This window comes from Asterias rubens, unplaced genomic scaffold (genome assembly GCF_902459465.1).
Source record: "Asterias rubens unplaced genomic scaffold, eAstRub1.3, whole genome shotgun sequence".
Lineage (NCBI taxonomy): Eukaryota > Metazoa > Echinodermata > Asteroidea > Forcipulatida > Asteriidae > Asterias > Asterias rubens.
In genome coordinates this window covers 8,355-25,103 of record NW_022985787.1, presented here as the reverse complement: position 1 = coordinate 25,103, position 16,749 = coordinate 8,355, and the positions used below count along the sequence as shown (strand labels likewise).

The 16,749-nt window shown below is 48.3% G+C and overlaps 1 protein-coding gene across 1 annotated transcript; it reads right to left on the bottom strand.

The window, feature by feature from the left end:
* Window positions 1-6,963: 6,963 nt before the first annotated feature.
* Window positions 6,964-8,937, bottom strand: LOC117306689. The gene has a single exon (XM_033791171.1). The coding sequence runs from the start codon at window positions 8,935-8,937 to the stop codon at window positions 6,964-6,966; it is 1,974 nt and encodes a 657-aa protein (XP_033647062.1).
* Window positions 8,938-16,749: the final 7,812 nt, after the last annotated feature.

Sequence of the window (16,749 nt, the reverse complement as noted above, 5' to 3'; positions counted from 1 at the left end):
TTTTTTTTCTGTGCACAAAAATCCCATAGGTAGGCTTGTTGAGTTAGCTTCGGAGCACAGCTGCCTACTTGTCATTTTCGTTATCAAGAAGTCCGGAAGCCGCCCTAAAACTTAGAAATTCGGATGCAGGGACATGCAAGGATGACTCAGGTACAAACCGCGTCTCTCTAGCATTTTTAGTTCCGGAATGATTCAAGAGCATAGCTGACAGTTTTTATAAGTCCGGGCTTTTTTTTCAATGAATATATTTTTTCCCATTTATCACCACGCGCCGTGTAAATCATGCATTAAATTCACCGAATTTTGGGGTGTGTGTCGGGTCTACTCCCTGACCTCTAGCCTCGCTTTGAAAATGCCCACAACACTAAGTTTGATACGAGAAGAAAGCCCTTGATCATATCTATCCAATGGTGTAAAACTTGTTTAGATTGAGCAAGTATTTGGGGTCGAATTGACCAGTTGTAACTTGTGTTTTTTTCTGTGCACAAAAATCCCATAGGTAGGCTTGTTGAGTTAGCTTCGGAGCACAGCTGCCTACTTGTCATTTTCGTTATCAAGAAGTCCGGAAGCCGCCCTAAAACTTCGAAATTCGGATGCAGGGACATGCAAGGATGACTCAGGTACAAACCGCGTCTCTCTAGCATTTTTAGTTCCGGAATGATTCAAGAGCATAGCTGACAGTTTTTATAAGTCCGGGCTTTTTTTTCAATGAATATATTTTTTCCCATTTATCACCACGCGCCGTGTAAATCATGCATTAAATTCACCGAATTTTGGGGTGTGTGTCGGGTCTACTCCCTGACCTCTAGCCTCGCTTTGAAAATGCCCACAACACTAAGTTTGATACGAGAAGAAAGCCCTTGATCATATCTATCCAATGGTGTAAAACTTGTTTAGATTGAGCAAGTATTTGGGGTCGAATTGACCAGTTGTAACTTGTGTTTTTTTCTGTGCACAAAAATCCCATAGGTAGGCTTGTTGAGTTAGCTTCGGAGCACAGCTGCCTACTTGTCATTTTCGTTATCAAGAAGTCCGGAAGCCGCCCTAAAACTTAGAAATTCGGATGCAGGGACATGCAAGGATGACTCAGGTACAAACCGCGTCTCTCTAGCATTTTTAGTTCCGGAATGATTCAAGAGCATAGCTGACAGTTTTTATAAGTCCGGGCTTTTTTTTCAATGAATATATTTTTTCCCATTTATCACCACGCGCCGTGTAAATCATGCATTAAATTCACCGAATTTTGGGGTGTGTGTCGGGTCTACTCCCTGACCTCTAGCCTCGCTTTGAAAATGCCCACAACACTAAGTTTGATACGAGAAGAAAGCCCTTGATCATATCTATCCAATGGTGTAAAACTTGTTTAGATTGAGCAAGTATTTGGGGTCGAATTGACCAGTTGTAACTTGTGTTTTTTTCTGTGCACAAAAATCCCATAGGTAGGCTTGTTGAGTTAGCTTCGGAGCACAGCCGCCTACTTGTCATTTTCGTTATCAAGAAGTCCGGAAGCCGCCCTAAAACTTAGAAATTCGGATGCAGGGACATGCAAGGATGACTCAGGTACAAACCGCGTCTCTCTAGCATTTTTAGTTCCGGAATGATTCAAGAGCATAGCTGACAGTTTTTATAAGTCCGGGCTTTTTTTTCAATGAATATATTTTTTCCCATTTATCACCACGCGCCGTGTAAATCATGCATTAAATTCACCGAATTTTGGGGTGTGTGTCGGGTCTACTCCCTGACCTCTAGCCTCGCTTTGAAAATGCCCACAACACTAAGTTTGATACGAGAAGAAAGCCCTTGATCATATCTATCCAATGGTGTAAAACTTGTTTAGATTGAGCAAGTATTTGGGGTCGAATTGACCAGTTGTAACTTGTGTTTTTTTCTGTGCACAAAAATCCCATAGGTAGGCTTGTTGAGTTAGCTTCGGAGCACAGCCGCCTACTTGTCATTTTCGTTATCAAGAAGTCCGGAAGCCGCCCTAAAACTTAGAAATTCGGATGCAGGGACATGCAAGGATGACTCAGGTACAAACCGCGTCTCTCTAGCATTTTTAGTTCCGGAATGATTCAAGAGCATAGCTGACAGTTTTTATAAGTCCGGGCTTTTTTTTCAATGAATATATTTTTTCCCATTTATCACCACGCGCCGTGTAAATCATGCATTAAATTCACCGAATTTTGGGGTGTGTGTCGGGTCTACTCCCTGACCTCTAGCCTCGCTTTGAAAATGCCCACAACACTAAGTTTGATACGAGAAGAAAGCCCTTGATCATATCTATCCAATGGTGTAAAACTTGTTTAGATTGAGCAAGTATTTGGGGTCGAATTGACCAGTTGTAACTTGTGTTTTTTTCTGTGCACAAAAATCCCATAGGTAGGCTTGTTGAGTTAGCTTCGGAGCACAGCCGCCTACTTGTCATTTTCGTTATCAAGAAGTCCGGAAGCCGCCCTAAAACTTAGAAATTCGGATGCAGGGACATGCAAGGATGACTCAGGTACAAACCGCGTCTCTCTAGCATTTTTAGTTCCGGAATGATTCAAGAGCATAGCTGACAGTTTTTATAAGTCCGGGCTTTTTTTTCAATGAATATATTTTTTCCCATTTATCACCACGCGCCGTGTAAATCATGCATTAAATTCACCGAATTTTGGGGTGTGTGTCGGGTCTACTCCCTGACCTCTAGCCTCGCTTTGAAAATGCCCACAACACTAAGTTTGATACGAGAAGAAAGCCCTTGATCATATCTATCCAATGGTGTAAAACTTGTTTAGATTGAGCAAGTATTTGGGGTCGAATTGACCAGTTGTAACTTGTGTTTTTTTCTGTGCACAAAAATCCCATAGGTAGGCTTGTTGAGTTAGCTTCGGAGCACAGCCGCCTACTTGTCATTTTCGTTATCAAGAAGTCCGGAAGCCGCCCTAAAACTTAGAAATTCGGATGCAGGGACATGCAAGGATGACTCAGGTACAAACCGCGTCTCTCTAGCATTTTTAGTTCCGGAATGATTCAAGAGCATAGCTGACAGTTTTTATAAGTCCGGGCTTTTTTTTCAATGAATATATTTTTTCCCATTTATCACCACGCGCCGTGTAAATCATGCATTAAATTCACCGAATTTTGGGGTGTGTGTCGGGTCTACTCCCTGACCTCTAGCCTCGCTTTGAAAATGCCCACAACACTAAGTTTGATACGAGAAGAAAGCCCTTGATCATATCTATCCAATGGTGTAAAACTTGTTTAGATTGAGCAAGTATTTGGGGTCGAATTGACCAGTTGTAACTTGTGTTTTTTTCTGTGCACAAAAATCCCATAGGTAGGCTTGTTGAGTTAGCTTCGGAGCACAGCCGCCTACTTGTCATTTTCGTTATCAAGAAGTCCGGAAGCCGCCCTAAAACTTAGAAATTCGGATGCAGGGACATGCAAGGATGACTCAGGTACAAACCGCGTCTCTCTAGCATTTTTAGTTCCGGAATGATTCAAGAGCATAGCTGACAGTTTTTATAAGTCCGGGCTTTTTTTTCAATGAATATATTTTTTCCCATTTATCACCACGCGCCGTGTAAATCATGCATTAAATTCACCGAATTTTGGGGTGTGTGTCGGGTCTACTCCCTGACCTCTAGCCTCGCTTTGAAAATGCCCACAACACTAAGTTTGATACGAGAAGAAAGCCCTTGATCATATCTATCCAATGGTGTAAAACTTGTTTAGATTGAGCAAGTATTTTGGGTCGAATTGACCAGTTGTAACTTGTGTTTTTTTCTGTGCACAAAAATCCCATAGGTAGGCTTGTTGAGTTAGCTTCGGAGCACAGCGCCTACTTGTCATTTTCGTTATCAAGAAGTCCGGAAGCCGCCCTAAAACTTAGAAATTCGGATGCAGGGACATGCAAGGATGACTCAGGTACAAACCGCGTCTCTCTAGCATTTTTAGTTCCGGAATGATTCAAGAGCATAGCTGACAGTTTTTATAAGTCCGGGCTTTTTTTTCAATGAATATATTTTTTCCCATTTATCACCACGCGCCGTGTAAATCATGCATTAAATTCACCGAATTTTGGGGTGTGTGTCGGGTCTACTCCCTGACCTCTAGCCTCGCTTTGAAAATGCCCACAACACTAAGTTTGATACGAGAAGAAAGCCCTTGATCATATCTATCCAATGGTGTAAAACTTGTTTAGATTGAGCAAGTATTTGGGGTCGAATTGACCAGTTGTAACTTGTGTTTTTTTCTGTGCACAAAAATCCCATAGGTAGGCTTGTTGAGTTAGCTTCGGAGCACAGCCGCCTACTTGTCATTTTCGTTATCAAGAAGTCCGGAAGCCGCCCTAAAACTTAGAAATTCGGATGCAGGGACATGCAAGGATGACTCAGGTACAAACCGCGTCTCTCTAGCATTTTTAGTTCCGGAATGATTCAAGAGCATAGCTGACAGTTTTTATAAGTCCGGGCTTTTTTTTCAATGAATATATTTTTTCCCATTTATCACCACGCGCCGTGTAAATCATGCATTAAATTCACCGAATTTTGGGGTGTGTGTCGGGTCTACTCCCTGACCTCTAGCCTCGCTTTGAAAATGCCCACAACACTAAGTTTGATACGAGAAGAAAGCCCTTGATCATATCTATCCAATGGTGTAAAACTTGTTTAGATTGAGCAAGTATTTGGGGTCGAATTGACCAGTTGTAACTTGTGTTTTTTTCTGTGCACAAAAATCCCATAGGTAGGCTTGTTGAGTTAGCTTCGGAGCACAGCCGCCTACTTGTCATTTTCGTTATCAAGAAGTCCGGAAGCCGCCCTAAAACTTAGAAATTCGGATGCAGGGACATGCAAGGATGACTCAGGTACAAACCGCGTCTCTCTAGCATTTTTAGTTCCGGAATGATTCAAGAGCATAGCTGACAGTTTTTATAAGTCCGGGCTTTTTTTTCAATGAATATATTTTTTCCCATTTATCACCACGCGCCGTGTAAATCATGCATTAAATTCACCGAATTTTGGGGTGTGTGTCGGGTCTACTCCCTGACCTCTAGCCTCGCTTTGAAAATGCCCACAACACTAAGTTTGATACGAGAAGAAAGCCCTTGATCATATCTATCCAATGGTGTAAAACTTGTTTAGATTGAGCAAGTATTTGGGGTCGAATTGACCAGTTGTAACTTGTGTTTTTTTCTGTGCACAAAAATCCCATAGGTAGGCTTGTTGAGTTAGCTTCGGAGCACAGCCGCCTACTTGTCATTTTCGTTATCAAGAAGTCCGGAAGCCGCCCTAAAACTTAGAAATTCGGATGCAGGGACATGCAAGGATGACTCAGGTACAAACCGCGTCTCTCTAGCATTTTTAGTTCCGGAATGATTCAAGAGCATAGCTGACAGTTTTTATAAGTCCGGGCTTTTTTTTCAATGAATATATTTTTTCCCATTTATCACCACGCGCCGTGTAAATCATGCATTAAATTCACCGAATTTTGGGGTGTGTGTCGGGTCTACTCCCTGACCTCTAGCCTCGCTTTGAAAATGCCCACAACACTAAGTTTGATACGAGAAGAAAGCCCTTGATCATATCTATCCAATGGTGTAAAACTTGTTTAGATTGAGCAAGTATTTGGGGTCGAATTGACCAGTTGTAACTTGTGTTTTTTTCTGTGCACAAAAATCCCATAGGTAGGCTTGTTGAGTTAGCTTCGGAGCACAGCCGCCTACTTGTCATTTTCGTTATCAAGAAGTCCGGAAGCCGCCCTAAAACTTAGAAATTCGGATGCAGGGACATGCAAGGATGACTCAGGTACAAACCGCGTCTCTCTAGCATTTTTAGTTCCGGAATGATTCAAGAGCATAGCTGACAGTTTTTATAAGTCCGGGCTTTTTTTTCAATGAATATATTTTTTCCCATTTATCACCACGCGCCGTGTAAATCATGCATTAAATTCACCGAATTTTGGGGTGTGTGTCGGGTCTACTCCCTGACCTCTAGCCTCGCTTTGAAAATGCCCACAACACTAAGTTTGATACGAGAAGAAAGCCCTTGGTATACTCACTCTACTTACCTGTAGAGCGAATACTACAATTGCATTGTTCCCTATGCCGGCAGGCAAAAAGCTAAGAGTTTTACACACAATAGCGCCCTCAAGAGTCCTATCCCCAACGCCCTGTGACATGCGCAACACGTCGGCGTCCTCTTTTTCGTCAAGCGATACGCGCCTAAGTACTCAAGAACCACTCGTATAGTGGGGTAGGAGGGAGGGTGCTCTACAGGTAAGTATTCGCTCGTAGACCCACCCACACTACTGTGGGGTGGGGGTCTACTTCACTCTACTTACCTGTAGAGCGAATACTACAATTGCATAGACTCGCACCGAGTAGGCGGTGGGTATACGCAGGCTATCGTATGTCTACAGGGGCGTAGGACACGGGGCGTGCCTAAGAACCCCAATGGAGGGCCCTAGCCTGCCCGCCGGTAAGCGGGCGCCAAGGGGCCAGAGACGGGCTACGCAACAGAGGGCCGGACCAGGGTTAACAGGTCGGTCCAGGCGCGTGGAACAACGATAACGATGCGCGCGGCCCTGGGGGCCCGCGAATCGTGCGCAAGACCTTAGGGGGGTATCGCCATTATGGGGTAAAACCATAATAGGTACACCTCGTTAAATGTCCCATGCACATAGGTAATATATAAATTATTACATGTATAAGAGAGGAAAGTGGACTCACCAGTTAGTGTTTCTGGGAAGCTTGACTGGCCGTCTTCAGCACTTCTCTCCCGGCTCTACCGTCTGCCTGGAGGACATCCTTCAGGTAGAGGTCGCTGAAGGTGTTAGGACACTTCCAGCAGGCCGCCTTGGTGATATCTGCTAAGGGAACCCCTTTAAAGAAGGCCCAAGAGGCGGATACCCCCCTAACATCATGCACCCGAATCGCATTCTCGGTCGCCGGCCAGCCGCCCGGCACGGAGCGGATGGCAGTCACGATCCATCGTGAGATGGTGCACTGTGACGCCGGCCGAAAGGCAGTGTTGTCGTCACGAACAGCTTTTTATGGTCCGTACGAAGCAACTTCGTACGATTCAAGTACCACTTAAGTGCCCGGACGGGGCACCACAGTTTGTCCTTCGCCTCTGATGAAAAGGACTTGATGTCCGGGACAAAAATGTCCGGGGGCGTGAAGGAACTTGACTGGTTCTTGGTTAAAAAGCCGGTCGTGGGGACCAGGCGGACTCCGCCTGGTTCCCATCGGATATGTCCGGTCTCTACCGACAGGGCGTGCAGCTCAATGCGCCGTCGCGAAGTAGCGACGGCCAGGAGAAACGCCAACTTGACTGAGAGCTGTAGGAGTGTGGAGCAATCCATAGGCTCGTAGGGCGGCCCTGCTAAGGTTGACAGAACGTCGAACAGGTCCCAAGACGGGACGAGTTTGCGTTCTGGGGGACGGGTGACAAACATCCCCTTGATCAACTGGCTAAGGGCCCCGTTGTCTGAGACGGAGGAACCGTCTGGGAATCCGGGGTGGATCGCAGCGACAGCTGACCTGTAGTTTCTGACCGTACCGGTCGTCTGGCTGCTATCTAGGAGATACACCAGGAAATCCCCCACCTCCCCTACAGAAGTATTGGTAGGATGGAGGGATTCCCGGCCACACCATTTAAAGAAATGGCGTAGTCGGCTGTTGTATACCTTCCTGGTGGAGGCCCGTCGTGACTGGGCTGCGATTGTTGCAGCCCGTTGCGAAAGGCCTGCTGAGCGGAGGGATCGCGTGACAGTACCCAGCACGTCAGGTGAAGATCCCCCGGATCCGAATGGACCATCCCTGAGCTGGGCTGGTACAGGAGATCCGCTCGCCCTGGTAGGATCACCGGACGATGGACCAGTAACCTGATGAGTCGTGGGAACCACGGTTGGCGGGGCCAGAACGGGGCTATGAGAAGGACCCGGCAATCCTCTTGCTCGATCTTGGTCAGAACCCGAGAGACGAGCGAGATGGGTGTGAACACATAAGCCAGTAGGCCGTCCCATTCTACTGATAGAGCGTCGATCTTCCATGCGTTGGGGTCTGGGCCCCTTGCGCAGTAGATCGGCAACTGGTGGTTCGCATGGGAGGCGAACAGGTCCACGTGTGGCCGGTCGATCAAGTGGAAGAGCGACCGAGCCACCTGTGGGAGAAGGGACCATTCCGTGGGGGCAATCCAGCCCCTTTAGAGAGCGTCTGCTGTGACGTTCTCTACGCCCGGAATGTGTACTGCCGATAGTGCTGTTCCCCGCTGTGTGCACCAGTGGATGAGATCCCAGGCCAGTGCACACAGGTGACCCGACCGGGTGCCCCCCTGGTGATTGATGTAGGCCACGACTGTGGCGTTGTCGCATCTCACCAGGACCGCACGACCCCTGACGTCCGACTGGAAATGTCGTAGTGCGTTGGAGACTGCCAACATTTCCAGGACGTTGATGTGGGCCGATCGGTGTCCGGAACCCCACACGCCTGCGATTTGACGCGGGTGGAGGGTTGCCCCCCAGCCGAGGAGTGACGCGTCGGTCGTGACGGTCACCGACGGCGGGGGCGGACGAAAAGCCCGGCCCTGCGAGATGTTCGCATCGGCTAGCCACCAGCGAAGGTGGGGGACTAGCCAGGGCGTGGGCGGCACCGGGTGGTGGATTCGGTGACGGATGGGCCTGTAAAAGGAGAGCAGGTGAAGTTGAATGGGCCTCATCCTCAACCTGCAGAAGTCCACCAAATCCACCATGCTGGCCATAAGGCCCAACAGTCTGAGCCAGGCCAGCGCTGGGGCCACCACTGCTGGGAGGAAGAGAGAAACGCACTGCCGAAGGTTCAGTAGGCGTTCCCCCGAAGGGCGGGCCAATCCCCTGCGCAGGTCGAGAGACGCACCCAGAAAGGTGGGAACCTGCGAGGGGATAAGGTGGGATTTCTCGGTATTGATTATGCATCCGAGGTCGGAGGTCAGACGCCAGGTATATTGGAGCGCTGCCTCCGTCTCCTCCCGAGAACGGCCCATACCAACCAGTCGTCCAGATATACAAATATCATGATGCCCCGCCTCCGCAGTGCCGCCCCGATTGTCTTTACAATGCGGGTGAACACCCGAGGTGCGGTGGAGAGTCCGAATGGGAGCACCACAAATTCGTACAGGGTATCGTTGTATAGGAAACGTAGGAATTTGTGGTGCTCCGGTCTGACTGGGACGTGTAGGTATGCGTCCTTCAGGTCGAGGCTCGCCGCCCAAGCGGGCGGCACTATGGAACTCAGTATAGTCCTGAGCGTCTCCATATGGAAACGCTTCGGACGGATGAACTTGTTGAGGGGTTTTAAGTTCAAAATTGGGCGCCACACGGCAGCCTCCTTCTTGGGAGTCAAGAAGAAGGTTGACATGAAGCCCGTCTGAGTCCCAGAACAGGGGACGATACGCACCGCCCCCTTGAGCAGGAGGGCGTTTATTTCCCCCTCGAGGGAGCGGCGCTTCGCTAAGTCGGACGGCACGGGTGTCGGCCGGCTGAGCATGTCCGACGGGGGGGTCCTCGTAAACTCGAGCGCGTAACCGCGGCCGATCGTTTCGAGGACCCACCGGTCGGAGGTCACTTGCCCCCAGGACCCCAGAAAATTCCGGAGGCGGCCCCCCACGGGTCCGTCGGTGGGAGGCCGCTCGGAGTTTGTCAAGTCACTTGCGCCACGCCCCGGTATATCGGGGGCGGGCGCTCGGGAACCACGACCCGACTGGGTGCGTGGTTGGCCAGGTTGAGTCTGTGGGTAACGTGCGCCCGCCGTGTTATCGGCGTGGCCACGAAAACTGCCACGGGCCGCCTTTTGTTGTCGGCGACGGGGGATGACGAATGAAGGTTGTTTCTTCGCCTTGTTACCCACGGCCTTAGGCGGGGCGTTGGGCTTTTTCAGATTGATCTTGTCCGTGGCTTTGAGGCGCTTCGCTTCAGCCCCCATGGACGTCTGAAACTGCCCAGAAAATAAGTCGACGCCGGTGAGTGGTAGATCGTCCAGGCGTTTACGCGCCCCGGCTGATGGCAGGAAAAGTGCATCTAGCACATTGACGCGGCGTGACGTCGTCGCCAGGGTTGTTATCTTCGTGAACTGGTCGAGGATGGAACAAAGACCGTTGTCCAAACAATGAAGTGCCGCAATCATCATGTCCGCCGGCACCATGTTTTCCTCGTCGCACCCCTGCTCCAGATATTCTGATAGGAGCAGGAGAAAGGATGTTGTGCGCATGCCCATGCGCGCCGAAGAATCCATTTTTCGGGCGACGTCCTCCAATTTGCCGCGGATCTTGTCCGCAAACGGGAGCTTGGAAGATGATGATGATCCCCTGTTCGCGACCAGCTTGTCGGAGGCTGAGTCCGGCAGCACGGGAGTGGCGAAATATTTCCGAAAATCCGCTGGAGGGAAACGGTAATACGGCTCCGTACGTTTGGAGTACGGGGTCCATTTCTTCGCTCCCATTACCCCATCCATCCGGTCGCTGCACACCCGATCCAGGAGCATCACCGGGAAGGGTTTAGTTGCGCCCGTTGCGGGGCCCGCCCTCTTCTTGAACGACTGGCGTTCATCGGAGGGGGGTTCCGGCTCACAGGGGAGATTCATAACTCTTATCATGTCTCTCTGAACCAAGCGTAGCTCGGTCTCGGAGACTGACAACCGTTGGATGGAGCTGACCAACTCGTCCTCCTCATTGGCCGAGTCGGCCGAGTCGGAGGGACGAGATGTCATCGAAGAACGGGATTCCGAACCGGCATCATCACGGCGCCCATGGTCGGATTCAAAGGCCGCCGACGGGTGCAGGCTGATGCATGGCGGGCCCCCCTGAGGGGGTCCCCATTGGGTGGTAGCCACACGCCCCTGAACGTATGGGTTAGCGGGCGGTTGTGGCAAACCCGGGGGGGAATCCGGCGCACGGCTAGCCGTGTGGGGGAGTCCCCGTTGGCCCGGTGCAAGCCACCCATGGCCGTGCTGACTGTGGGGCACTGGTTCGGTGGCCAAGTCAGACGGGCCTTGTCCACCACCCTCGCGACGACCCGTAATTGAGGCCGCGAGGGTGTGAAAAGCTTCCAAAAATTCCTCCCTCGAGATCGGGTCCCCGCCCTTGTGACGTTTGTCACGGTGGGGACGATCGGAGGTAGAGCCGCTCGAGCTGGGACTACGAGGGCGGGCTTTCTTGCCCTTTTTGGAGGGGCGTCCCCGAGCAGACTCCGTTGTAGTGTCGGAGGTCGGCTGCGGGGCGGGAATACCCGAGCAGCGGGTAAACCCTGAAGTAGAGGGCGACCCTTCGGAACGTAGCGTTCCGACGGGGCCCCAAGGGGTCTGTACCCCGTTGCCAATCTCTCTGGCGACCGCCAGTGCCCCGAGCCCGATAGCGCAGGCTGCCTGGTCGGGGCGGCGGTATAAAAGGCCATCCCTGGGCACCGCGGTACTCGCGTGTGCACTGTGGGGGGCCGGGTGCACCGAGCCGTGGAGAGGTAATTTCTCTGGCTGTGCATGCCCTGTACCCAGCCCTGGGTGCACCGAGCCGTGGAGGGGTACCCCCTCTGGCTGTGCGTGCCCCGCTGGCTGGCCTGGGATCGATGGGGCGGGCCTCGTAGTGGAGTCCCGCTTACCAACTCGTCCCTTTTTGGGTGTCGCCCCGGTACTGAGCGATTTTTTACCGGGGCGTTTCCCCTTCTGTCGGGCGGATCCCGGCGGAGACGGCGAGACCGTAAGGTCCCCCGCTCGGCCAGTTACAGATCCGTCAGCCCCGGCAGCCGGCTGTGGCTGAGGGGGCTGACTGGGAGATTGCTTTGGCGGCGACGTAATGTCACCGCCGCAATCCCCCGAGGACTCGGGCTGTCTCGGAGGGATGTAGGTCCCACCTTCAACGACAAACCCTGTCCTCCCCGATTTCTTATAACTCATAATTAAATCTCACTTCAAGAATTTCACACAACTCTACAAGAAATTCTACAACAACTTACAGACTATCCTTTATTTATTCTATCGGATATCTGCTAACTACACTCTATTTTAGCTAAAGGGGGCAAAGAAATCTACCTCAATACGGACAATCACGTACTCACGTCCGCTGTCTTTGCCGGCTAAGAGAAAAAGAGGACGCCGACGTGTTGCGCATGTCACAGGGCGTTGGGGATAGGACTCTTGAGGGCGCTATTGTGTGTAAAACTCTTAGCTTTTTGCCTGCCGGCATAGGGAACAATGCAATTGTAGTATTCGCTCTACAGGTAAGTAGAGTGAAGTATACCAAGGGCTTTCCTCTCGTATCAAACTTAATGTTGTGGGGATTTTCAAAGCGAGGCTAGAGGTCAGGGAGTGGACCCGACACACACCCAAAAATTCGGGGAATTTAATGCATGATTTACACGGCGCGTGGTGATTAATGGGAAAAAATATATTCATTAAAAAAAAGCCCGGACTTATAAAAACTGTCAGCTATGCTCTTGAATAATTCTGGAACTAAAAGTGCTAGAGAGACGCGGTTTGTACCTGAGTCATCCTTGCATGTCCCTGCATCCGAATTTCTAAGTTTTAGGGCGGCTTCCGGACTTCTTGATAACGAAAATGACAAGTAGGCGGCTGTGCTCCGAAGCTAACTCAACAAGCCTACCTATGGGATTTTTGTGCACAGAAAAAAACACAAGTTACAACTGGTCAATTCGACCCCAAATACTTGCTCAATCTAAACAAGTTTTACACCATTGGATAGATATGATCAAGGGCTTTCTTCTCGTATCAAACTTAGTGTTGTGGGCATTTTCAAAGCGAGGCTAGAGGTCAGGGAGTAGACCCGACACACACCCCAAAATTCGGTGAATTTAATGCATGATTTACACGGCGCGTGGTAATAAATGGGAAAAAATATATTCATTGAAAAAAAAGCCCGGACTTATAAAAACTGTCAGCTATGCTCTTGAATCATTCCGGAACTAAAAATGCTAGAGAGACGCGGTTTGTACCTGAGTCATCCTTGCATGTCCCTGCATCCGAATTTCTAAGTTTTAGGGCGGCTTCCGGACTTCTTGATAACGAAAATGACAAGTAGGCGGCTGTGCTCCGAAGCTAACTCAACAAGCCTACCTATGGGATTTTTGTGCACAGAAAAAAACACAAGTTACAACTGGTCAATTCGACCCCAAATACTTGCTCAATCTAAACAAGTTTTACACCATTGGATAGATATGATCAAGGGCTTTCTTCTCGTATCAAACTTAGTGTTGTGGGCATTTTCAAAGCGAGGCTAGAGGTCAGGGAGTAGACCCGACACACACCCCAAAATTCGGTGAATTTAATGCATGATTTACACGGCGCGTGGTAATAAATGGGAAAAAATATATTCATTGAAAAAAAAGCCCGGACTTATAAAAACTGTCAGCTATGCTCTTGAATCATTCCGGAACTAAAAATGCTAGAGAGACGCGGTTTGTACCTGAGTCATCCTTGCATGTCCCTGCATCCGAATTTCTAAGTTTTAGGGCGGCTTCCGGACTTCTTGATAACGAAAATGACAAGTAGGCGGCTGTGCTCCGAAGCTAACTCAACAAGCCTACCTATGGGATTTTTGTGCACAGAAAAAAACACAAGTTACAACTGGTCAATTCGACCCCAAATACTTGCTCAATCTAAACAAGTTTTACACCATTGGATAGATATGATCAAGGGCTTTCTTCTCGTATCAAACTTAGTGTTGTGGGCATTTTCAAAGCGAGGCTAGAGGTCAGGGAGTAGACCCGACACACACCCCAAAATTCGGTGAATTTAATGCATGATTTACACGGCGCGTGGTAATAAATGGGAAAAAATATATTCATTGAAAAAAAAGCCCGGACTTATAAAAACTGTCAGCTATGCTCTTGAATCATTCCGGAACTAAAAATGCTAGAGAGACGCGGTTTGTACCTGAGTCATCCTTGCATGTCCCTGCATCCGAATTTCTAAGTTTTAGGGCGGCTTCCGGACTTCTTGATAACGAAAATGACAAGTAGGCGGCTGTGCTCCGAAGCTAACTCAACAAGCCTACCTATGGGATTTTTGTGCACAGAAAAAAACACAAGTTACAACTGGTCAATTCGACCCCAAATACTTGCTCAATCTAAACAAGTTTTACACCATTGGATAGATATGATCAAGGGCTTTCTTCTCGTATCAAACTTAGTGTTGTGGGCATTTTCAAAGCGAGGCTAGAGGTCAGGGAGTAGACCCGACACACACCCCAAAATTCGGTGAATTTAATGCATGATTTACACGGCGCGTGGTAATAAATGGGAAAAAATATATTCATTGAAAAAAAAGCCCGGACTTATAAAAACTGTCAGCTATGCTCTTGAATCATTCCGGAACTAAAAATGCTAGAGAGACGCGGTTTGTACCTGAGTCATCCTTGCATGTCCCTGCATCCGAATTTCTAAGTTTTAGGGCGGCTTCCGGACTTCTTGATAACGAAAATGACAAGTAGGCGGCTGTGCTCCGAAGCTAACTCAACAAGCCTACCTATGGGATTTTTGTGCACAGAAAAAAACACAAGTTACAACTGGTCAATTCGACCCCAAATACTTGCTCAATCTAAACAAGTTTTACACCATTGGATAGATATGATCAAGGGCTTTCTTCTCGTATCAAACTTAGTGTTGTGGGCATTTTCAAAGCGAGGCTAGAGGTCAGGGAGTAGACCCGACACACACCCCAAAATTCGGTGAATTTAATGCATGATTTACACGGCGCGTGGTAATAAATGGGAAAAAATATATTCATTGAAAAAAAAGCCCGGACTTATAAAAACTGTCAGCTATGCTCTTGAATCATTCCGGAACTAAAAATGCTAGAGAGACGCGGTTTGTACCTGAGTCATCCTTGCATGTCCCTGCATCCGAATTTCTAAGTTTTAGGGCGGCTTCCGGACTTCTTGATAACGAAAATGACAAGTAGGCGGCTGTGCTCCGAAGCTAACTCAACAAGCCTACCTATGGGATTTTTGTGCACAGAAAAAAACACAAGTTACAACTGGTCAATTCGACCCCAAATACTTGCTCAATCTAAACAAGTTTTACACCATTGGATAGATATGATCAAGGGCTTTCTTCTCGTATCAAACTTAGTGTTGTGGGCATTTTCAAAGCGAGGCTAGAGGTCAGGGAGTAGACCCGACACACACCCCAAAATTCGGTGAATTTAATGCATGATTTACACGGCGCGTGGTAATAAATGGGAAAAAATATATTCATTGAAAAAAAAGCCCGGACTTATAAAAACTGTCAGCTATGCTCTTGAATCATTCCGGAACTAAAAATGCTAGAGAGACGCGGTTTGTACCTGAGTCATCCTTGCATGTCCCTGCATCCGAATTTCTAAGTTTTAGGGCGGCTTCCGGACTTCTTGATAACGAAAATGACAAGTAGGCGGCTGTGCTCCGAAGCTAACTCAACAAGCCTACCTATGGGATTTTTGTGCACAGAAAAAAACACAAGTTACAACTGGTCAATTCGACCCCAAATACTTGCTCAATCTAAACAAGTTTTACACCATTGGATAGATATGATCAAGGGCTTTCTTCTCGTATCAAACTTAGTGTTGTGGGCATTTTCAAAGCGAGGCTAGAGGTCAGGGAGTAGACCCGACACACACCCCAAAATTCGGTGAATTTAATGCATGATTTACACGGCGCGTGGTAATAAATGGGAAAAAATATATTCATTGAAAAAAAAGCCCGGACTTATAAAAACTGTCAGCTATGCTCTTGAATCATTCCGGAACTAAAAATGCTAGAGAGACGCGGTTTGTACCTGAGTCATCCTTGCATGTCCCTGCATCCGAATTTCTAAGTTTTAGGGCGGCTTCCGGACTTCTTGATAACGAAAATGACAAGTAGGCGGCTGTGCTCCGAAGCTAACTCAACAAGCCTACCTATGGGATTTTTGTGCACAGAAAAAAACACAAGTTACAACTGGTCAATTCGACCCCAAATACTTGCTCAATCTAAACAAGTTTTACACCATTGGATAGATATGATCAAGGGCTTTCTTCTCGTATCAAACTTAGTGTTGTGGGCATTTTCAAAGCGAGGCTAGAGGTCAGGGAGTAGACCCGACACACACCCCAAAATTCGGTGAATTTAATGCATGATTTACACGGCGCGTGGTAATAAATGGGAAAAAATATATTCATTGAAAAAAAAGCCCGGACTTATAAAAACTGTCAGCTATGCTCTTGAATCATTCCGGAACTAAAAATGCTAGAGAGACGCGGTTTGTACCTGAGTCATCCTTGCATGTCCCTGCATCCGAATTTCTAAGTTTTAGGGCGGCTTCCGGACTTCTTGATAACGAAAATGACAAGTAGGCGGCTGTGCTCCGAAGCTAACTCAACAAGCCTACCTATGGGATTTTTGTGCACAGAAAAAAACACAAGTTACAACTGGTCAATTCGACCCCAAATACTTGCTCAATCTAAACAAGTTTTACACCATTGGATAGATATGATCAAGGGCTTTCTTCTCGTATCAAACTTAGTGTTGTGGGCATTTTCAAAGCGAGGCTAGAGGTCAGGGAGTAGACCCGACACACACCCCAAAATTCGGTGAATTTAATGCATGATTTACACGGCGCGTGGTAATAAATGGGAAAAAATATATTCATTGAAAAAAAAGCCCGGACTTATAAAAACTGTCAGCTATGCTCTTGAATCATTCCGGAACTAAAAATGCTAGAGAGACGCGGTTTGTACCTGAGTCATCCTTGCATGTCCCTGCATCC

What these genes read in the sequence shown, in the direction of transcription:
- LOC117306689 (XM_033791171.1), bottom strand. Translation starts at nt 8,937, where the DNA reads ATGCATAATCAATACCGAGAAATCCCACCTTATCCCCTCGCAGGTTCC.